General features: G+C 29.9%; 1 protein-coding gene across 8 annotated transcripts in view; it reads right to left on the bottom strand.

Moving 5' to 3' along the window:
- Positions 1–24616, bottom strand: part of LOC130900702 (6-phosphofructo-2-kinase/fructose-2,6-bisphosphatase) — a 28391-nt gene extending 3775 nt beyond the window's left edge. Inside the window, exons 1-8 of one of the 8 annotated variants that reach the window (XM_057811490.1) lie at positions 23951–24326; positions 11532–11709; positions 9968–10350; positions 9016–9312; positions 7036–7254; positions 6738–6972; positions 5684–5811; positions 3290–5548 (exon numbers count right to left, since the gene is read on the bottom strand). In XM_057811490.1, the coding sequence (XP_057667473.1) occupies positions 5510–5548; positions 5684–5811; positions 6738–6972; positions 7036–7254; positions 9016–9312; positions 9968–10350; positions 11532–11643 (1413 nt within the window). In that variant the 5' untranslated portion in view covers positions 11644–11709; positions 23951–24326 and the 3' untranslated portion in view covers positions 3290–5509. Of the gene's footprint in view, positions 1–3289; positions 5549–5683; positions 5812–6737; positions 6973–7035; positions 7255–9015; positions 9313–9967; positions 10351–10526; positions 10592–10781; positions 10835–11531; positions 11710–18332; positions 18612–23950 lie in introns of those variants that run through there. The other 7 variants (XM_057811492.1, XM_057811487.1, XM_057811489.1 and 4 more) reach the window with 7 other exon arrangements.
- Between the last annotated feature and the right edge of the window lie 144 nt (positions 24617–24760).

Genomic DNA, 24760 nt, shown 5'->3' with positions numbered 1-24760 from the left:
TGGATAGATATATCAATAGGTTTTTAAAGATCTTCAAAAGACAATATAGCGTTGCAGATGATCTTTTAAGCACATAGCACGTTCTAAACCATTCCATTAGGTTCTAAGATTGGTCAATAAGAATTATAGATGAATTTTTAACCACATAGTACCTCTACAACGAGTCCATTGGGTTATAGAATTGGTCAATAGGACTTGAAAAGAGTACTTAATCACAACTCTACAGCCATTTCGTTTGCAAATAGTCATTCAAAAAAATAATTTTTGTTGGAAATGACTCAGAGCATACTATGCAATGTAAATATGTATCTCATAAGTTTTTAAACAGGCCAATAGATTTTTAATAAAGAAAACAATGGTGGAACGATATTATGAAGGTATAGTCCAGTCCATTGAGCTAGTTGGTGAGTACATCTTACTGATATTAAGTTTGTTATAAAATATCAATGTTTTTAAGTAGTACCGTGTAAAAAGAAGAAAAAGAAAACCCATCTTCATATTCAATAGCAATAACAATTAACACAAACATTTCAATATTCTAATTTATATTATGTATCAGTTCTTGTTTAGTTACGAGTATAATGTCAGAATGAAATGGCCTGATAGGCCCAATACACCAAAAATAATATTTCAAAAGGATGTTTCCTTAATATGGACAAAATGAACGTTCTGGTTATTTTAGTTTTTTTAAAGGTATTCCAACTGATTTTTATAAGATTTTTGGAAATCGATAAATTACTATAACTGATATTAAATGACAAACAAACAAAGTAAAAGACGAATAAGGAAGACAACAATAAACGAAATTTTCAGAAATTACCTATAAGGGCATTTATATCAGTTTATTAGTATTACTGAACATTAGAAGAACAGTGAAAGGGATGTAGCGAACAAAGATAAATATACGCAGAAGATACTGTTCATGTTGGACTGTTTGATGATATAGTAAATCTTGCAAATGATTCTAATAACTATAAGACTTATAGTATAAGCGACTGTAATTAACTTTCCGGGAAAGTTTTTATATATAAAAAAGGTTTGCATATTAAAAAAACATCCTACTATATATTAAAACTTAATTTTAAATATAAATAATTCAATAAATAAAAAATATAAAAAAATATTGGCAAGAAATAGTCACAGAAATAACAAGTACACATTGTTTGACAGGACAACCAATAAGTACACTGATGCCTTAAAAAAAATTTGTTGTTTTATTAATTTATTGCAAACGAATTTTAATGAAATATAAAAAAAATTGAGCAAATTTTTTCAGTAAAAAAAAAAAATCTTTGGAAATATATCTACTTTCAATATTTATTTGACGTTCCTATATGTGTGTATCTATGTTTACTAAACACATGCAGAATGTATAAACAACGATTACGCTTACACTTTTGTTTTATATAAGTAATAGAATATAGGAATCCGATAACTAAATGGCAACGATGCATTTATATAAAAAATTAAAGTAGAAAGTCTATAAATCATTTTTTTTAATTATTTAGATAAACATAAGCGCAATTATACCACTGTAATGACATAGGGAAGAGAGAACTATCGACAAAAATAATGGAAAACTGTTAATTATACTACAGAATATAAGAAATCAAAAAAACAAAAATTAATGAAATAAAATTGATTGATATTTGGCAGGATTAAACTTCATTAGCTTCAAAGGACATTCAAGTATATCTCTACAACCCTTTTTATGTCGTTAGATCTGAAACACTTGATGAAATCGATAGGTAATTATGGGATGAATCATTAGAGCTTCATATTATTCATATAATTGAAGTTAATGAATTATCGAAAACAAAAATTGATGATTTTAGTAGAGGTTTGGTAAAAATAGAAATATATAAATTGATAGCACTACAAAATGTAGCATACACAGCAGAAACTTGGATAAAGAAGAAGAAAGATAAGGATAAATAGTTAAATTGAGTTACAACAACTGGGAAGAATAGTAAAAACCAATTAACGGAAGATAAAGAACTCAGACATTAGAAAAGAAAAGAAACACAAATTTAAATTAGAATTTTTGGAGCCATTAGTGATATTCATATTGAACACACTATTTCTAGCACTACATCAACACTCACCATTACACTGTTTGATGCGCGTTTCGATAACCAAGTTATCGTCTTCAGAGACTGGAGATAAACTGTTTAGGTCCGACAGTGTAATTGTAAGTGTTGGTGTAGTGGTAGTGTAATTGTAACTGTTGGTGTAGTAGTAGTGTAAGTGTTGGTGTAGTGGTAGTGTAATTGTAAGTGTTGGTGTAGTGGTAGTGTAATTGTTACCGTAGGTGTAGTAGTAGTGTGATTGTTACTGTGGGTGTAGTAGTATTATAATTGTAACTGTTGGTGTAGTAGTAGTGTAAGTGTTGGTGTAGTGGTGGTGTAATTGTAAGTGTTGGTATAGTGGTAGTGTAATTATAACTGTTGGTGTAGTGGTAGTGTAATTATAACTGTTGGTTTAGTTGTAGTGTAATTATAAGTGTTGGTGTAGTGGTAGTGTGAACAGTGTGTTCAGTAGAAATAGAAATCGATAATAGAAAAAAGGAGCAAGTGAATTTGTAATAAGGGAAACACCAGATATATCAAATAGAGAAATTGTATACAAAATGAGGTGAAGATTTAGAGAAGATGACCAGTAGAAGAAATGGTTTCTAGAAAGGTTGGAATCAAGGAAAAGAGAAGAAGTAATTGTTGAAACATTGAGTTCACTTAATTGTTAATTTTTTTATTGTTATCCACAAAAGAAGATTAATTAGTTATTAACATCAAAGTTTAGTTGGATAAAAATTATTACCATTTTTGTAAATTTCTCAGTTTATTATTTATTATTATATTTAGATGTTTAGTAAGGCTTTGGTCCAACAACAAAATACAAAATTCATTATAAGATCCAATTTTATATAAATTAAAATATGTGTGTATTGAAGAATACAAAGATATACCTCAAAAAAACTTATTAGAGTAATAAAACTAACACAACATAATTTTTTTTTTGATATTTCATGGTTTGTTAATGTAACGATGACCTTTCAATCTATTATGATGAAAAACAAAATCTAGTAGCTGACTAAATTTTTCAGCATAAGAAGAGAAATAATAAATGAAACAATAAATTTATATTTTCAGGGGCTCATATGTGAGCCTATGATCCTACTGAACTATCTTACTTTCATTTAAGATTCATGTAAATAGTGCCTTATATTTGTTTCATTTTTTATATGGATTTGCTGATTTTCAGAGATAGAAAGTTCTGATCACAGTTTTACTTTTTCTTTTTTTTTATTTTAATTCGTGACCCCCCAAATTGAGAAGCGGAAACATACAAATATCTTCTAAAACTCGAGATTTAAATAGCTGTAAGTTTAAAAGTTCAAATATTTAATATTGACATAGCTGTGTCAGACCAAATACCTTCCAATACATTTAATCACATTGTATATCACAGTATTCTTAGTCATTGAAAAATTCACTTTTGACAAGATAAATTATGTTTGTTAGGATATTAACGTACACATATACACATCATGTCAGAAATAATTATTTAAACAAAATAGTGTTTTAATATTTTCTGTCATGTTGCTACATCAGCGTAAACGTAGTCAGTTGCTATTATCTACTGGCTAGCGATACGAAAAATTACATAAGCAAGAAAAATTGTTAAAGGGAGCCAGGCCAATTTATTTCATTTAATTTTTTTTTAAATTCTGCATGTCTTTTTCACAAATTTCGACACAATTCAAAATATATCACAAAATAACATTTGAAAGAATTTCTTCGTAACTAATTCACAGTGTATCTAATGAATTATAACGTTGTCGCCATGTATATATAAAAGAAAGGAAGCTTATTTCGAAAATTTTATCTCACAATATGTACGAAGTAATTTTTCAAATTTAAACTGATTAAAAGTTATCGAATAATAAATTCGAAATAAAAAAAATTACATGTTATAATCCCCTGCTGTTAAGGATTAATATTATTGGTTAATTCCATTGGATTCCATTGAAAGAAACATAAACTATTTAGTTATATATTAACAATATTGAAAGACCTCTACCTAATATAGATAATTAAACATAAGGTATTTTGAGAGCGGTAATTTGTACTTTGTCTGCTCATTATTAACAAGGCTATTCTATATTTAGAGCTAATAAGTACACCGCAAACCATTGAAACTAAAATAACAACCTATTGTCTCCGTACACCTTATGTATATCTTTTGATTGAAATAAAGCTAAACGGTGCAGGTAAATCTCGATATTTTTAATTATCACAATCCTAGAAAGTGTTAGATAAAAACAGTTCTAATCTTATTTATTATCTAATAAACTTTCAATAGAAAAATAATTATAACACTTGAAAATACAATTAAAATTTAGATTTTTAAGATTCAAATGAATACAAGTTGCAGATCTCACAATATTTGGTAACTTCGTAATAATACAGACAAAGGCCAAGGTATATAGGAAAGAAGAATAACCTAACCTCGTGTACAGGATAGATCTAGAGAAGGTGATGAGTATAGATTCCAAAAGGAAAAGGATTAAATTCCAGTTTATCTAAGTCTAGAATTTTATATCACATCTAGAATGTATTTGGATATCAATAGAAACAAGAATAGACACTGTCCTATTAGGAAGCAGCTGTAGAGGTTAGGTCTAGCAGAAATTGCTGACCGAAGGTTCAGGGAACAAAAAGGATCCCGTCAGGAAGCACCTCTAGTAGCAAAAATTGATGCTACACTTTTTCACTAGCTTCCTTATAAGACACAGTCCCACCAGGAAGCTCAGTTCCATTAGGAGATAGCTGATGAGGTTAAGTCTAGCAGAACTGTGTAGGTTCCGTATAGAAAAGGATGAAATATCAGTTTTATAATGCCAACACAAGCATACGTATTAAATGCTTTGGACATGGAACTTCTGGTAGCGAAGATCTAATATTGAGGTCAGCATAATAGGAGGACAATAAATTTCAAAGTTGCAGTTCAATGTAACCCTTAATCTATAACTAACACTAAACATAAGATTAGAAGAGAGAAAGATTTTGAAAATTGAACAGCTTGACAATGATGATAATATTGAGAATGCAATAAGCTTTTTAATGATGGTATTATCAATTGTTACTATACATCATAGTGTCAAGTTTGATTTCTATTTGAGCGAGTGTGTGAAAGAAAATGGCTTGGAAACAACTTGAGGATTCTACCCTAATATTAAAATCCTTGATAAAATTAAAAGTGAGTGAGATTTGAAGGTAGGGAGTAGCTTAAGAAAAGGAAAGCTGGCTGGTGTTCATTCTAAATATACTTGCCAAATAAACTTGAATGATTTCTATTTATTGTATTAATTTGAATCTTTCAAACATACTCTTTAGGAATAAATGATCTACCAACAACAGAATTTCGTTTACCTATCCCAAGTAGATAATAAAAAATATCAGAACTGATATAATTTTTGAAAACAATCCGCCCTTTTAAATAAAAATGATTATTTTTCAATTGCAACCGATGGTTTTTGGCCTGGTTCCTGAAAAAACAGTCACATGCGAGAATACCGTTAATTTATAAGCGAAAAATGACGATTTTCCATGAATATGAACTTTGAAAAGTAGATAGATGAATAAATAAACGGCGTTTAAAATGGTATAATAATTAAACTTACGTTTGGTTTGCCTCTGTGTGTATCGACACATTCGATATTCAAAGGTATATGTTCTACTCTACAACCATAAGCAACTGGCGTTAATTTGATTATAGTATGAAGAGGGACTTTCAGGTAAGGCAATTCATCTAAAAATTTTAAAAAAATCACAAAATTTAATATATAAACATTTTTTCATTACAGAAACCATCACTCAATAAGTCGTGTGACTAACAAAGAAAAACACATTTTTTTGCCAAAAATCGATTTTTTTCATCAATGCTATCTCTTTCAAGAGCAATATATAATCATTCCAACGCTTCTCTAACTTCTTGATGCGTGCTTGTCGAAGAATGTGTTTTATTTTCAAAACTGATATGGGAGTTTCAACTACAACTAAGGATCGCAAGTAACAAGAAGGTACAGTAGTGCTCACATATACTGAACGAGTATGAAAAAGTAGAAAAAAAATGATAGATGTTAACGAGAAGCTGCTTTTTTTAATTAAAGCTACAAGCTAAAATTATCGATATAATAATATTCTATTGGCAGTAAATCGTATAATTATGTTTATAATATAAATCACCCAATAAGTCGTGTGACTGATACTTAGATGGCGCTGCTTATGTCAAATCCGGATGACGTTTAAAAAGACTATGTGTCAAATTTCATGACATTTCGATTAGTCAGAAAAAAGTGACAGCCATTTAAGTGAAGCTACTTTTGATATTTTCTAGAAAAAATTTCGTGTATTAATTTATGATTGCTTCTTGATGAAGAAAAAATTCTTGGATGCTTCTTTGGCATAGCGATCTGTAGATTCGTTTCCAGTGATTCCAGTATGCAATGGAAGCCAGATAACAGAAATTGTTATATCAAAAGCAATTGATAGACGTCGTGAATGTTTTGGACTAATGGATGGTCGGTGAATATGGTTTTAATTGACTGTATGAATGTAAGCTTGAAGGATACTGTATAGTTCACCAGTGTAAACACTATATGTCCAAGGTAATCGGAAAGAACTTATGAGTTCGTGGTTTGTAGTGACTGCGCAACTAATTAATTTGTTACTTACCAGCAGTTTTATCTAAGAAATAAGCTAATAGACAACGAAGCACAGCCTGATGTGACACGACTAAAACGTTACCCTGTCTTTCCAATTCCATTATTACTGGTTCCAAACGTGCAACAAGATCCTCGTAACTTTCCCCTCTGGGATATCTATAAGCGAACTTATTCATATCCCTAGCCGCGAATTCTTCGGGATATTTCTCTTTGATTTCCTCGTAAGTCATTTCTTCGCAGACGCCCTTAAAACGAAACAGAAAAAATTAATACTAATCTAGAGAGATTTAGAAAAACAAATAACTTACCGCGTCTATTTCGTTGAGAGCTTTCCATCTTTCTTGCGGTACGTGGAGACCGGATACTGTTTGAATGGTTCTCTTTAACCACGAAGTCCATATTCTTAAGCCATCTAATTTTTGTTCGCGAATATATTCAGCTAGAGAATGCGCGTATTGTTTTCCTCTGGGACTCAAGCTGGAATCGCCCCCTATTCTACCCTCTAAGTTCTGTTCGCTTTCACCATGCTAAAAATAAATAATGAATAAAAATATTTGCTCGGCAAAAAGGTTCTTTTCAATATTAATAGCGAATTTTTAATTAAAAATTTAAGCAATAATAAATGATATACTTGTCATTTTGATACATGAAAACTTTTTATTTCAAACTAGCCTCACATCAGAGACTTTCGCAGAAACTGGAAGTTCAAAGGATAAGATCAGGGCTATATGGTGGATACAACAATACTTTCCAATCAAATTATCTAAATTTTTTAAAAGATACCTGTGGTTAAACATTGTCCTTCCTATTGATCAATTTTTTTGCCACTTTTCTTCAGAATTTTCTGAGTTTCTGAAGGAAAAACGACATCATGTAATTTTTAAAAGCTCTTTGTTTCAAATTAGCCTCACATCAGGGACTATTGCAGAAACTGGAATCTCAAAGGATAAGATCAGGGCTATATGGTCGATACATCAAAACTTTCCAATCAAATTTTCTCAAATTTTACAGAGATATGTATAGTTAAGCATCGTCCTTCCTATTGATCAATTTCTGCCACTTTTTTCCAGAATTTTTCAAGTTTTTCCAAGAAAAACTGCACCAAATAATTTTTAAAAGCTTTTTATACCAAATTAGCCTTACATCAGATTTCTGCAGAAGCTGGAAGCCCAAAGGATAAGATAAAGACTATATGGTGGATACAACAAATTTTTTTTTAAGAAATATATACGGTTAAGAATTGTCCTTCCTTCACGTCAACACATTCTTTCCATCTGTTGTGGAGCCACTTCTCATCATCTGCAATCATTTTTTTTCTCCTCAAAAAGCTCCGTTTAGTGCTGATTGATAAATGGAAAAGCTCCATTAAACTTTTCAATGTCAATTCATGTGCAAACCCTGGTATCAAACTTTTTTTGATATACAGTCTTATGTAAAAGGAACAAAATTATCCTAAGGTGAAACATGTTGAGCTCCTTCGATTTTATTGAAGGATTTTATTGACTTTTTCAACAGTTAGCCGTCCCAGGAGGGGTGCATCTTCAAATTTCCGGAACGAAATCTTGCAAACTGCTTTTGGCACTGGCGTTAACCTCTTCATTATTACAACAGAGCAATCTATCAATGATTAAGCGAAATTTGTATTCTAGAATTTTCTAAAACTACTAAACATCCTATATTCTTGCCTTTTTCAACAATTTGCCATCCAGGGTGAGGTACATTGTCAATTTTTCACAACAAAATCAAAGAACTTCTGACACTGGCGTTCACCTATACACGGTCAAAGTTGAATAATTTTTTATTGAATAAACGAAATTTGTATTATAGAATGTTCTACAGTGCCATTTCATTGAAAAAACAATACTAGGGTTAAACAACGGCAAAAATTAAGAAGAATTAAAATTTTTTCCCAACAACCAAAATTGTACTCTTTTCTTTATATATTCAGAGTTTTCTAACACTTATGAATTCATCATCAGTTACTGAAAATATGGTCAAGGTACAATGTAAAAATATGTATAACAGTATATCAATATTAAGCATCACTTACATTAATTGACAATTAATTAGACTCATTGTTATACATTAATTAATGTAAGCAATTCTAAATATTTTTATACGTTTTTACTTATTTTTACATTGTACTTTGACCATATTTTCAGTCACTGATAATGAATACATAAGTAGTTGAAAACTTGGATTACATATTTTTAACACTTTGGTGTTTGATTGCCACAATCCCACAAAATAAACTTCCATAAACTATTTGGCAAACTATTACTACTCACTCTAGTTAGATAAATGGTTCTAGGTGTTATATGTATGTTCATCAAATAATAAACGATCCTGGCTTGTACGTGTCCTTCGTGTTTATGAACGACAACCTTTTCTCCCGTATTATATATTTTCATAAAAGATACGTCTTTTTCTCTAACTTCGTCTAGAGGTTCATATTTTTCTTGATAATGTTGTATTCTTTGAAGAAAATCGCTCAGGACGGCATCCTTATTCATGTTGGCGTAATCGGGACTACTGACTTTCACTTCCATGATGTTTTGTTCGATGATATCAGGATCATCGCAAATCTGCAAAAAGAAAAATAATAAATGGTTAATACCTACCCCCAGATAAACTGTTTTTATAGACGATTCACACAAACCCAGTTTTCAGGGAGTAAATTTCGCACCTCTATAAAAATAAAGTCATTTCGCAATAAAACTGGGAATAATAAAGTTTAAAATTAAACAAAGAACTTCACAACCCCCACAGAAAAGAAAAAAAGCATTTGTTTACCCCACGGCGGCCATTTTTTATCAGCTGATTTTGAAAATTCATTGCTCAATTAATATTATTGTGAATTGTCTTAATAACACGCGATTTCAACAATGTTTCAATCAACTTTACATGATGAATTTCTTATCTAGAAATGTCATGTCTGAACAACATTGTCATATTGTGAAAGAAGAGACTGAGGAAATGTATAACAATGATTGATACACAAATATTTTTTTTGTTATATCAACTTAAAGTTGATGAATGTAATTAATTTATTCACAGATGGTCCACGCCTTGATAAATTAAATAGTTTTATTCTAATTTTTGTTAAAATTTGTATTTTATGAACACTTTTCTTATTATTAACTTTAAAACATGGTTTTTACGCTAAAATTACAATACGTCATTGATACACGTCATCAAGAATGACGTATACTCAATAATAAGCTCATATTAAAGACTTACAGATTCCACGAAGAATAATTTGAATCCCATCTTAGTGACTACGACGTCGTGTATGAGTTTCCTCCGATCGAGAGTCGAATTTGTAGCATCAAACACGGCTACTTCTCCTCCATCCTCCAACCATTGACTGACGTCGTGCAGTGCTTCCAGAGCACACTGTGTTCTTATCGCCATAGCTTCTTGATTATCGGCTCTGAAGAAATCGTGGTTTTTGTAAGCCGACGTAGCGTGTCTTCTGTATTCGCCCAAATTGAAAACCCTCGTATTTATACCTATCCAATTTAAATACCTGGATAACTTTTTTGAAATGTAAGTTTTACCGCGAGCAGGGAGTCCCACCATTGCGATGACGTGAGGACTGTTGACATAATTAGCTCTTTCTCCTGAAAAGAAACGTTCATAAAATTCTATTTCGCAGTAACACTTTTCGTTAAACACAAACAATTATATTTTAAACAAACCTGGTATATACGAAATGAAATGCGCGCGCATATTTCATACAAGCAAGTATTTAACCTTAAATGGATTATTTCATTTGATACTTATATTAAAATCATACCTATGTGTATAGAAAAAGCTCTAGTCATTCCACGTTTACTACGTTCGTTAAACGGCATTATTTCACTAAAATAAATCGAAACTTTTCACATAAAATAACTTGTCTTACGTCACTCCTAAAATAACCCACAAAATAATTGTTTGCAGAATGATTGGAAAAGGAGACTTTGACTTTTTATTTCAAGTATTTGAGATTATTAAATAATTAAACTATTATGAGTTTGATTCGATTATTGATAGGAACGTTTTAATGTACCTTAACTCGACAACAAGAACTTTCATATTTATTATACAGCATCATAATCAGATGAGGTGGGAAATACCTTGATATTTGGAACTGATCATATAACATTGTTCCTATTTATACATTTATAAATGGTCAAAGTTAAATTGGATTTAAAAACAAAACGAATTCTATATACGAAGAATATTTAGCGAGAAAAAATAGTGGTGTAAAAAAATGAAATACCTTGTATCAAATAACTATTCCACCTCGATTCAAGAACAGTTGTTTTATGCGAATCAACTAAATTCTTTAGTTTTTAAACGACAGTCATAATTAGGATATAAATAGGGTTTTTCCACGAGAAGGAGCGACGAGTTTATCGCTGCGTAGCAACAGAATTCAAAATTAGGTATGTAGTAAGAAACACAAATTATACCTACCAATGATTGTATTTGTTAATCGCAATTATGAACAACAAACGGTATCTCATCAAATTACAATATCTGTTTTTTTCAATGCATTATCCTATTTCAAATCAACTTTAATAAAAAAATACAATTAACAACAAATAGAAAATGTAATAATGAAATTGGCGCGTTTATAAAACAAGAACGCATGCGCCGTATACCAGCTATTTTGTTAGCATATTATGCAATAACTTTCGTTTACATTTTTTGATTATGTGTAACGAATTTGGATAATAAACGGTTTAAACCAAATAATAAGGAATTTTAAGTGATTGAATTGAAATAAGAGTGTTACTAATTTCTAAATTTATACCTGGAGGTCCAAAGGTTTCTTTATTTAAAAATCTCCAACCAAGTGATTTACAAGAAGTTGTGGAACTTGTAGATGAACGGCAAGTTGCAATGGAAGGTTTTGGACTACTCATACTTGATTATTGAAAGATGTATAAAACGTTTTGATGTAAAAAGTCACCGCTACTGAAGAAATTGTGCTATTATATAAAAAAAATAATGTCAAATTCATTAAACTACAACAATTTTGTGATAACTTCTGAAATGTAGAAACTTCGAAGCAGAATTTTGATAAAATTTGCAATAGAAATGACGTATATGACAATCAAAATTCTGTTAAATTGAGGTTGAGTAGGTCAAATATACACTGCTCCAATAAAATAATCATTTTTTTTCGTGAACTTTATGCGGTTTCAAATATTAAGAGCATTATTAGGATTAATTAAACATTTCAAAATACATGAACAACTACAAACACATTTTGACAGATAGACAAACTCTCACCAATACAAAATAAATATAGACTGTTATACTATTTGAATATTGCGTGACCTTGATACGTCTGTGTATTGTATTGCTAGAGACTGTATTTCATTATAATACACGTTCTGTAAAACTGGTTGTCTAATATAAGGACACCGAATTCAAATACTTAAATCAATAAACGTAATTAACTTCTCAAGATTGCTAGTAAATATGTATAGATATTTTATACAAAGTGTCTCAAAATTAACGTAACATTTTAATTAAAAGGAAAGTCTTCGTATTAATTTTATATTGAATCGTAAGTACACGGGGCTCATACAAGGTGTGTGTGTGTATATAAAGTAATGAAACTGGCAACGTAGCTTTCTATCTGGCAAGACTTTGCGGGGCAACAGGTGCAGATGTAAGACTTAACATAAATTTCAAGTATAGAAAATTTATAAATGAATTACTGTACAATCATCAAAAAGTATAGTTATAGAAAGTAGATTTGATAACGTTTAACATATGATAAATATAAATATTAACGAATGGTTTTTTTAACTAACATTGATGATATCACAAGAAAACAATGAGATATAGATAACCTTCTACCCGATTATATATAGGGTGTTCCGTACGTTAGAGGTCTATGTGAATAGTAACAAAAATATTCGAAATATTAGACAAAAAAATTGGTATTAATCTTCAAAAAATTTTGAAAGTTGCTGAAGATACCAAAAATTACCTGTACAAAATGCGAAATCTGCTCGAGCTTAACAAAGACGATCGTAGATTCAAATTTAACGAGCTATATTTATGGTTCTTACGCTCACCCGAAGGGGTTGAGAAATGTTTGGGCAACAATTTTGTTCAAAAAGGCTGAACCAATCACGATGGAATGAAAGATGGATCCCAGAAAGATCACACAACATTAATTTTTTTTATAAATGTATCTAAATAGAAAGATTTATCCTATTAAATCTTATTATGGGTGTTTGATATATAAAGTGACTACGGCAACAGTGGGATAAAAATTAAAATGAACTCGCATTAGTTTATCAACTCTTTAACTATTTTTTCAAACATTTTTTTTTTAAATAATTTTGACTTTATCATATTGGTTTCTGGGATCTAAAATCCGGGGTTTTCACGCGTCCTGGTTGCCAAATTTTACGAATACGAATGCCAACTAAGGTTCACAACGAGAGAAAAATATGCTTGGAGATGGAGAGAAGATTGAAGAAATATATGGTATTTGAATGACTAAATTGGGAAGGAAGGAAATCTACAGAAATGGTAATGAGGATAACGCAATGCCGGGACCACCAAAAAACTGTAACAAAATGAATAAAGGGATTTGTAAGGGCACAATAATACAAGATATTGAACGGAATATATATATATATATACGGAAATGTTTACAAATATACTTTTTCAAAGTAGACGTAATCGGAATTTCGTACAATATTTTTAGTAATTAAAAATACACAATAGGCTATTTTTAATAATAAACTTTTTCATTGTATTGTAATTTATGTTTACATTCACAAATATAAATTTACTCCGTTGTATCGCACACCACGTGACTATCTCGTGAATTGCATGTCGGTTAATCATTATCAGTGACATGAGTCGGTGGTGACCGTAACGCAGATAAAAAGATTCCCATGCAAAAAGCGTAAAATACATTCGTGATTCAAAATGTTTGTTTTAAGAACATTCGATAATTACTATAATCATGTTTTTTTTGTTTATATTACGATAAAAATTGAGATACAGGGCATATAAAGATGAAAACAAAAATTTTGAAATGAAAATTGGAATGCGCATGTTGAAACGTTGATAAATGTCAAGGCATAACCTTTATACGTGGGCAGATCTTTTTGCTGTTCCGACTAAGGAAGACAGAATGACAACGATTTCTCTATCCTCCGAGGTTCCAGCTCGGTTCTTCGCATTCTCAAGCATGCGCAGTATAGATAAAGTGTCTCGAACGAGAGAGAAAATGAATATTGTCGGTACCGTGACGTAGGGACGTTTGTTCCCATACCAACTGTTTTAAGTTCATACGTATCTGATCGGTTTATCAGGAAATGGATTGATTAACTTCCGGTTTGAACTGGATTAATTAATTACATTAAACGTTAGTTCCTTTTGATTGAATAAACATATCGCGTTTCATAGAAAAATATAAATTTTTTTTGAGTTATCGGCGAGTTAAGATGACCTAACCTAATCAGAAAATGGAGCTGCTTAAGAGCATGAAGAGACTTTGCTACGTTGACAAACTGAATTTAAATCTTGATATCGTCTTTTTAGCTTTACAGAGATAACGAAGGAATTCATATAAAATTTATGCTTACGTCAGAATTTTATTGATAATTGCATTTTCAAGTTTTATCGGATTATTTCAAAATTTGATTACTATAAGTGTCAAGCGTGATCTTAATAAGAAAATAAAGGTCGTTGACAATTTTTTTAAAATTGTTTAGAATGATTTTTAATATATAAGATATACTAAAGCGTTTTAAAACGTTTTTAATGATAGCACCTATATATCAATGTCAAAAATAATAAGGTCAGATAATGCCGATGTGACTATTTATAAAACGCAAATCATTATTTCCATAAAGAAATTTATCGTTAAAAGTAGGGCGAAAAAACTGTTATTTTTACGTAAAATGAAACGAGACCTAAAATTTAATTGAAAAAAGTTTAGTAGTCCATCAATGTTGTTTAACAACAATAATAAATGAAAAACTATATTTAAAGCAAATCGCAAGTTTTGGAAGCTACAACAAACACACAAAGAAATTTGATTATAAAAAAAATGTAGTTTTGGTGTTTCATCAAAATTTAGACGCCAAGTAATCAATTGAATTATACATTGATCAAGAGAAATGTCAAAAAAAGAAATAATGTTTGAAGTAAGACAAGATTTAAACTTGATGTTTCATCAAGATTATTGAACAAAGTGATTAACAAAAATTAAATAAAACTCTGTTTTCAAGTATTTCATCAAGATTTGGAAACCACGTAGAAAAGTGAAATATCAATTTACAAACTGATATTATAGTAAAAAACGATGAACTTTGAAAATAATAAGAAAGTGAAATCCTAGAAATAAAATAACGACTTTAGTATTTCATTAAACGTTTTTTAATGTCATATAATCAATGAAAATGAAAATTTATACAAAAAATTCAATAGATATGCCACAATTTCATGACAAATACGAGGGGAAACAAACAAAATGTTTTGATACTTTATTAATATCTACAAAAATTATGATTCATAGGTGTTTCATCCGGATATTAAAACCGTATAAATCTATAAAAAGTTAATTACGAATGAAAATTGTTAAAAATCAATAACAAACACATATGCTAGAAATAAAACGAAGTATTTTGGTGTTTCATCAAACTCTATATGTCATATAATCAGTAAAAACTTACGTATATAAAGTCAGTTAACATTACCAAATGTCATATATAATAAAAAAACACGAAGAAAAGCGAAAAAAACTTTTGGTAATGCATCAATATTTATAGAAAAAAATATGACTTAGGTGTTTCATCAATATTGGGAAGCCATGTAAGTACGTAAAATATAAATTTGTAAATGAATCTCATAGTAAAAAATGTCCAACTTTAGAAATAATAAGGAATCCAAATCGTAGATGTAAAATGAAAAATTTTGGTATCACACTTTAGATGTCAAATTTAATTAGAAAGAATAACAAACATGAAGAAAAGTGAAAAAATATGGTTTTAGGTGTTTCAACAAAATTCATACGCCACGGAGACAAAATTTATCAAGAGGAACATCAAGAAAACATTTAAAACGAAATACCCACGGTTGCAAAATAAATTCTAGACTTGGACAGAATATAATGGGTGTTGGTGTTTCATCAAAACTCATGGGCAACTGAGACAAAAATTTATCAAGAGAAATGTCAAAAAAACATTTAAAACGAAATCCCCACAGTTGCAAGATAAGTTCTAGACTTGGACAGAATATAATGGATGTCGATGTTTCATCAAACTTCAAGACGACTGAGACAAAAATTTATCAAGAGAAATGTCAAGAAAACATTTAAAACGAAATCCCCACAGTTGCAAGATAAGTTCTAGACTTGGACAGAATATAAGGGTGTTGGTGTTTCATCAAAATTCAAGACAACTGAGACAAAAATTTATCAAGAGAAATGTCAAGAAAACATTTAAAACGAAATCCCCACAGTTGCAAGATAAGTTCTAGACTTGGACAGAATATAAGGGTGTTGGTGTTTCATCAAAATTCAAGACAACTGAGACAAAAATTTATCAAGAGAAATGTCAAGAAAACATTTAAAACGAAATCCCCACAGTTGCAAGATAAGTTCTAGACTTGGACAGAATATAATGGGTGTTGGTGTTCCATCAAAATTCAAGACGACTGAGACAAAAATTTATCAAGAGAAATGTCAAGAAAACATTTAAAACGAAATCCCCACGATTGCAAGATAAGTTCTAGACTTGGACAGAATATAAGGGTGTTGGTGTTTCATCAAAATTCAAGACAACTGAGACAAAAATTTATCAAGAGAAATGTCAAGAAAACATTTAAAACGAAATCCCCACAGTTGCAAGATAAGTTCTAGACTTGGACAGAATATAAGGGTGTTGGTGTTTCATCAAAATTCAAGACAACTGAGACAAAAATTTATCAAGAGGAATGTCAAGAAAACATTTAAAACGAAATCCCCACAATTGCAAGATAAGTTCTAGACTTGGACAGAATATAATGGGTGTTGGTGTTCCATCAAAATTCAAGACGACTGAGACAAAAATTTATCAAGAGAAATGTCAAGAAAACATTTAAAACGAAATCCCCACAGTTGCAAGATAAGTTCTAGACTTGGACAGAATATAATGGATGTCGATGTTTCATCAAACTTCAAGACGACTGAGACAAAAATTTATCAAGAGAAATGTCAAGAAAACATTTAAAACGAAATCCCCACAGTTGCAAGATAAGTTCTAGACTTGGACAGAATATAAGGGTGTTGGTGTTTCATCAAAATTCAAGACAACTGAGACAAAAATTTATCAAGAGGAATGTCAAGAAAACATTTAAAACGAAATCCCCACAATTGCAAGATAAGTTCTAGACTTGGACAGAATATAATGGGTGTTGGTGTTCCATCAAAATTCAAGACGACTGAGACAAAAATTTATCAAGAGGAATGTCAAGAAAACATTTAAAATGAAATCCCCACAGTTGCAAGATAAGCTCTAGACTTGGACAGAATATAATGGATGTTGTTGTTTCATCAAAATTCATAGGCAACAGACACAGTTACAATAAAAGTTTTAGACTTAAACAAAATTATAGATGTAGAAATTATAAATCAAAGTCGTTAAAGAAAAACTAAAATAGTTTTTAGGAATGTTAGGATAGAAAATGGTGGGTTTTGGAGTTTCATTAACAAATATATGTTAAATAAGGATAACAGTGAATATCGATTAACATGGGAAGTAGGAATAAAAACAAATAATATGAAATGAAAATATCCAATTTTTATGTTTCATCATGAATAGTTTAACAATAAATATTTAAAGGAAAATAACAATAATGAGTCAAAATGTAAAATAATAAAAAAAATGGATATCAATAGGAAATTGAAACGTTTCATTAACATAAGAAATCTTACAAAATAAAACTTTAGTGATGATGATTAAGAATGTTAAAATTAAACGAACCGAATAACGTTCATTCTAAAAGGAAAATTCCAATCTGTCAAGCAATTATAAGAATCCCCGTAAAAACTAAACGATTTTTCGATAACAGATGGCTTCTGTGCAGCGGCGTAACTACAAATTTTGGGCCCTTGTGCAGATATCCGCTCAGGCCCCCTCTGTAAGTGTCAAAGTATAATCTACTACAAACAGTTGTTGTCGTTTATTTCTCTTGCGCAACTAACACGTGATATATTTTTTTATATATAAAAGTAGTGATACGCCTATGGATTACGAGTGCTTCATCATTTAGATTATAAGAAAGACACCTTCTACAATGAAGCAAAGTGGAAAAAACAATGTAAATACCTTTGCAAAATCTTTGCACAATTCAATATCTTTTGTTTTGTTTTGAATTATTCGAATGGTTTGTTTGGTTATTAACAATAACGATATGGAATGTTTATTTGCTTTAGAAAATTGACAAATAAGCATCGTGTAAAAACTGCAATTCTTAGAATAAACAGACTATCGATAATCAAATAAGATAAGCGAATGCATCACTCGTGCAATAATTCTAATATTAACCAATCACATGCTCATTAGTTTATTCGTATTTTTTTAACAATACTCACCAATCCTTAGTGACATAATCCTTTTAGTTCTATAAGTTCTTTCGTCTAACATGGCATTAAACCGTTCCATTACGAATTGTTAGTTTGAATTAGGAATTTCACAAAAATAAACAATTAAAATAATATACCGTTAAATAATTGTTAATACTGAACGAATTGATTTAAAATGGGCGTTTATTTTAGTCACATGCTCGCGTGAAATTAATCGGTGCGCTCTCTGTGTCACTGGCTCTTGTATTTAAATCATGATTAAATAGAACACCTGCGGGTATATAATTAAAAGTCGTGGCTGGTGTTACGGTAACGGAACGATATTAATCAAACAAATTGTGGCTAAATACAGGGTGGCTACATAAAAATATATAATGCTTTGTATTGTCGAATATCAGTTTTTTCCATTAAAAAAATACCGTGAACAGTGATAAAACTAGTTTTGGCCTCCATTTTACTCTACGTTAAATATATTTTTATAAGAAACGCTGTGTAATATTTTACCATAAGTTAACCGCATTTTAGGCTTCACTTTTCGGTTCAAGTGCTTATTTCCTCTTTTCATAATTACATGGCTTTTATCGAGGTTTTTATTTTACTTTACTACTTTACTTTTATCGCCTTTTCAATGTTTCCATTTTAAAAATTGTCATTAATTATTTAAACATATCGAACACTTCCGGAAACTTAATCATCTTGAGAGATTGTTCACCAAAGTTTGCTTCGTGTCCCTCTTAGAAAAAATATCCCACGATATGCGACTGATATTTTTTAAATTATTAAACCCACTAGCGAGGACGAACGCAACCTTTAAACTATTGAGCGGTGGTGAATTGAGAACAAGTCTGTTCGAGGCTCCCCTATAAAATATTTCAAGTCGCTCCAAACTTATAGTTAAGGGAGGAACAGGAACTCGTTTTTAATAAAATCATATCAACCCACTAGCGAGGATAAACGCAACCCTTGAAAACAAGTCTAAGTGCGGTTCCTCCATAGTTCGACCCCTTTAAAGAATTTTAAACCGCTACAAACTTATAGTTGTGGGGGAGACAGTTTGCAGACTCGTTTTCAATAAACTCAACTAGCGAGGGCAAACGCAACCCCTAAAATATTGAGTGGTGGTGAATTAAAAACAAGGGGTAATGAATTAAGTCTGAGTGAAGTTCTTCTATATTTTGGGCCCCTAAAAAAACTTCAAGTCGCTTCAAAATAGTTGAGGGAGGAACAGTTTGTGGACTCGTTTTCAATAAAATAATATCAAACCACTAGCGAGGGCGAATTTCTACTTAAGTTGAAATTTTTCACACCCTCATTTACATTAATTGACATTTCTATTATCAAATTATCGTCTTTAGACTGAAGGTGAACAATTTATAGTGTAACTTTTGTTTTTGTGATAAAGTTAAAGAACGGGGTGTGAGTTCGTGGTTTATACTGAAAAACTAAATAATTAACTTCTTAACTACGAGTGAAATTAAAAAAATTCGCATATTGTGCTCAGAAGGATATTTTTAATGAGAAAAAAATATATTTTATACAAAATTGAAATGAAAAAAAAAAATCGATATTAAGAAAAGTTTGGCGATTTTCTGCAATGTGAATCAAAACCCAAAATTGAAATTTGGTTTATTTCTGTATTTTTCACTTCCACATATTCTAAATTGTTTTTTAAACAAAAAATTATTTTTGTTTTGTTGATATCAAGAAAGTTCTATTCAATTTTTTATTTTCACATTTTATAGTCATCTATAATTTAAAAATTTTAATTCTATAACAAAATCCTGATTCCGAATGCAGTGAACGACTGTTTGTATACAATTTACGAAAGTATGACCTAACAGAATTTGGCAAAAAACATCATTCAATAAACTATATTTAAATATTCCATTTGGCGCCGGCACTAAAAAAAATTGCGACGCCTAATTCTTATATCAAAAACTTGAATTCACGTGTAATGTTTTTATCCTTTATCCTTATAATTTATATTTTAATTATTCGGATGTAATGAATCCCACGATTTTGCTGAAGCATGTCCTTCATCTCCAAAAATAACAGAATTAGAAAAATAAAAGTTAAAAAAATTTATTTTGGGTTAGAAATGCTTAAAAATAAGAAATAATACGAAAAAAAATATGAGGGTGGTTAGATAGTTTCTAAATCGTGTAAAATAAAGGATAAAATAATGAGTCCACAGCCTCCGAGTTAACCACGACCAATCAATTGAGAAATATTACTTTTTGTCCTACAGTTATGTCGCAAATATTAATTACAACATAACCACATTATTATGTTTTTTATTAAATCATTATTCCATTTTAAAAGTTTGGCAACATTGCCAAATATGATTTCATACTCGTCTTATTACGTACGTAAATTTTTGAACTACAAACTAATATTTATTTAAAATATATATAAATTTCGACACTAAATATCTCATATATTTTTTATTTTTTAAAAATATTACTTGGAAATATCATATTATGCTTATTATTTCACTTTTCATGTTACAAATTATTAATATCGGACATGTCTCACTGTCAAGGTCAATATCAAGCAACGACGTTTAAAGCGGGACTAACTCGCTTGTTCTAGTTATTAAAATAAACGATAAATAGAATTTCCCGTAAGTACGAGGGACGATAAAGAAAAGTTCTTTAAACATTATATTAATGTACAGATATGTTTCGTAATTTTATTTGCGTTGGTGTGAGCAGCTTAGACTGAGATTATTTGGTTTAAACAGGTTGAAAATCCGCACTATTTATTCAATAGCAACGCCTCAAATTTGTTTATAATACAGTATGTTCATAAGTCGCGCTAATAAAAAATTTTTTTCAAATAATTCATGACATCTGCATCGTTTAAAGTCGATTAAAAGGATAATACAGGATAACCGGGATGAGAGATTTGTCACATTACATAAATGATTTTCAGAAAATTTGCTGTATGACAAATTGCGGATTAATAAATATACAGGGTGATAAAGATGAAATATAGACAAATGACCATGTAAACAGGCATAAAAGATACATTTATTTTTGGTAGAACTACCCTGTAAAGCCTTATCGTTATTCTTTTCATATAATTTGCTTCTAGAGTTAATCGAATGGACTGTAAATTATCTATTACGAATAATGCCTAAATAATTGACCTTCGTAAAAAATAGTTAATGGTTTACCATTATCTTAAAATTATTTTAAATTTGTATAATTTGTAAAAAAATACGTGACTTTTATCATTTTGCAAAAAGAGAATAATTAGCTCGTTTTTACATTTTTTTAGAACGAAATTGCATTACCTGTTGAAATATTGGATTTGATTTATACAGGATGTTTCAAAAAAAAGTGATAACGGTTTGTTGAGTAGAAAATTATCGTACTACCACCTGTATTCGAGTTAAAGGGCGTTGAGGAGGAGAATATATATAAATTTTTTCAAGATTTTGTGAAATACTGGCAACATTGTAATTAAATTTAAAAGGAATATGTTTTTGAAGCTGATAAATTCCATGAATTTGTCTAAGTCTCATAGAGGGCGTTAGTCACACGGTTCGATAGAAAGAAGTGTCCTACTTCCACTTCACATCTTTTTTTCATCATTTTACAGAAATTCCGAAATTGTGAACCTATATAATAAAAGTAAAAGGGGTTTACATCGAGAAATCAAAGATTCAAATAGGTGAAAATTACATACTGTAATATCATTATTATTGTTACGAACAAGCTCGCTGAATGGGTCCTTAGACCGGCCCTGTACAGCTACAATGGAATTTTAAAATTCGGCGAATACGCGCCATTGATTTTTTTTATAAATGGAGGCCGTTTTTACAGTATTTCTTTTAAATAACTTATTTATTGTTTTTTTTTCTTCTAGAACTTTATTTGTGGTATATAAATAAGTCGAATTAGTAAAAGTAATCGCAGAGATATTTATAAGTAAATTATTATAATTAAGTGTATTGTATAGGGTGTTAAAAAATTAAGAACATAAAAGACAGTTTTTATTAATCCACCCCACGAATGTAAAAAGTGTAAATAAATATGAAAAGTGTTACACTATATTCTTATCTATAGATGTTCTTCAAAATATACATATAAAAATCGATCGTATTGTTTTTATTTGTTATGTGTGACGCAAACTATAGGGTGGGCAAAAATTTTCGAATCGGAAGTGTATATCATAGTATAACTTTTTGAAAATTTGTGTACCGCAGAAGTTTGGGTCTTTCTGTACTGTTGTCTACATTTTCCCCGAAAATCTTGACCACTACAATAAAAATATTCCGACCCACATCATTGTTTCTTTCCAGATTGTTTTTTTCTATTTTTAGAACGCCTCATCAAGGCAGTGTCGACTAGATTCATTACACACACTTCTATAAATTAATAATTGAGGAAATTGTGTATAATGTATTAACGAGATATAGCAAAACTGATCCGGTTCAGCTCGTAACGCTAATTTTAATTTTATATTTTCGTCAGATTGTGCATATAACGGAAACAATACAAAGAGTAGTTATTTTTGTTTTTTAAACGTGTTATGACATGCATAATTTTACCGAGGGAACTCAAAATATATATATATATATATATATATATATATATATATATATATATATATATATATATATATATATATATATATATATATATATATATATATATATATATATATATATATATAAAGAAAGAGTTACACACGTTCATCATTATCAGGGTATTTCTTTTGGGGCATCGTTAACTATGAATATTCAAAAATATGACAAGTCCATTCTTTGCATTTACTTTGTAATCAAACTTTTTTTTACTTTTGCCATCCATATAATAGCATCTTATCAAAAAAATTATGTGCCAATTTTCAGCAGGTTACAACATTTTTTTTGCTTCCTAGACTATAAATTCATAAAATCTACTTGTCTGATTATTTGCTCACCATATTTCAACAATATTTAATATGATTAAATAAGCATTATTATATACCCTGATATAAAATACCTAAAAATGATACCCTTCGTTTTAGTACGTACATATTTTCACTTTCGAGGTATTCTACTACATTAATTGCATTTTTTCGTTCAGTTAATGCCATATTATGTAACAGAAATTATAACGTGAACATACCGGCGTAAACCTGACACATTCTTTTACAAAAGTCTTCATAGTTCGTACGACCTTGCTCGAAGATTACATGGTGACGAATATGTAACAAAATCCCAATTTAAATAATATACATTGTCATGCAAAAACTTGATTGGATATAGATTTGTATAATACTGTAGAGGATATTTTAAACACATTTCATAACGTAATTTTTTTTTCTAAACTTTATCTTGTAATCCATATCCATCTAATATAACTCGTGATGCGCCACTGACCGTTATAAAAACTAAATTTTATCGACCACATTTTTTTGACAACCAAACACGTGTAAAAACTATTATTACATTTAATTCGTAAATATTTATAACATTCTATATTATTTTATGAATTCATCTTACTGTCAAAAATCACTTCAAATTTGTAAAAATAATAAAAAGTAATAAACAAAGATTTTAATGTAGCTAACAGTGTTTGATGCATTTTCATTGGATACATTGTAATGATTGACAGAAATATTTCATAACTTACCTCTAATCGGGAAAGGTTTCGTTTGCACAGTTTCAGTATTAGGAGGCAATAACCTTTTAGTTTCAGGCGACATAACACTAGGACATGCTTTTACTTCACTTATTTTGCAATTATAATTTTTGCAAGATCCGATTCTATTATTTCGCACTCTAAGGGAACCGCTCAGAACGTCAAGTCCACTGCTCATGTCTGCTAAACTAATCAATCAAAAATAAAATAAATATTATATTTTTTATATATTTTAGTATCGTTTAATATCTTTTTTCGCGGTAAAACTTTTGCCCTGCTGTAAAACACGAGTTAGTTTGTCTAATCTTTAACCGGGTAAAGAATCAACTGTTTTGAAAGACCGGATCCGCGAAATGTACACGATGAAGGATGGTCGAGAACCAATCAAAACGATTTATGTGATCACCCGACTACATCGTGTATGATACCGCGCATCACTGTTCTCGTATACGAGGAGTTATCCATAAATATTCGTTTATAATATTGAGACGCAATTTGTATTTTTTTTTTATATATTATGCAATAGATCTGCATGCAATATCTCGTAATCTCTAAACAATTTTTATCATTTATATTGCGAATTATTATAACGGTAATATATTTTTTTGTTTGTTTTAAACTCAATTCTAGTACACGGGTTAAAATTTAAGGTTAAACGGTTCAAATTTAGAATTTATGAGTAGGGAATACGACAGTGGTAGGACCAATATTATTATTATTATTAAAAGGGTTTTTAGTAATAGGGTGGTAAAAAAAGAAAATCTTTTTATAAAATCTTTCCAATTCAAAATCCGTATATAA

The sequence above is a fragment of the Diorhabda carinulata genome, chromosome X (assembly GCF_026250575.1).
Source record: "Diorhabda carinulata isolate Delta chromosome X, icDioCari1.1, whole genome shotgun sequence".
Classification (NCBI taxonomy): Eukaryota; Metazoa; Arthropoda; class Insecta; order Coleoptera; family Chrysomelidae; genus Diorhabda; species Diorhabda carinulata.
Note: the sequence above shows the minus strand (reverse complement) of the source record. Positions and strands in the feature narration are given on the sequence as shown.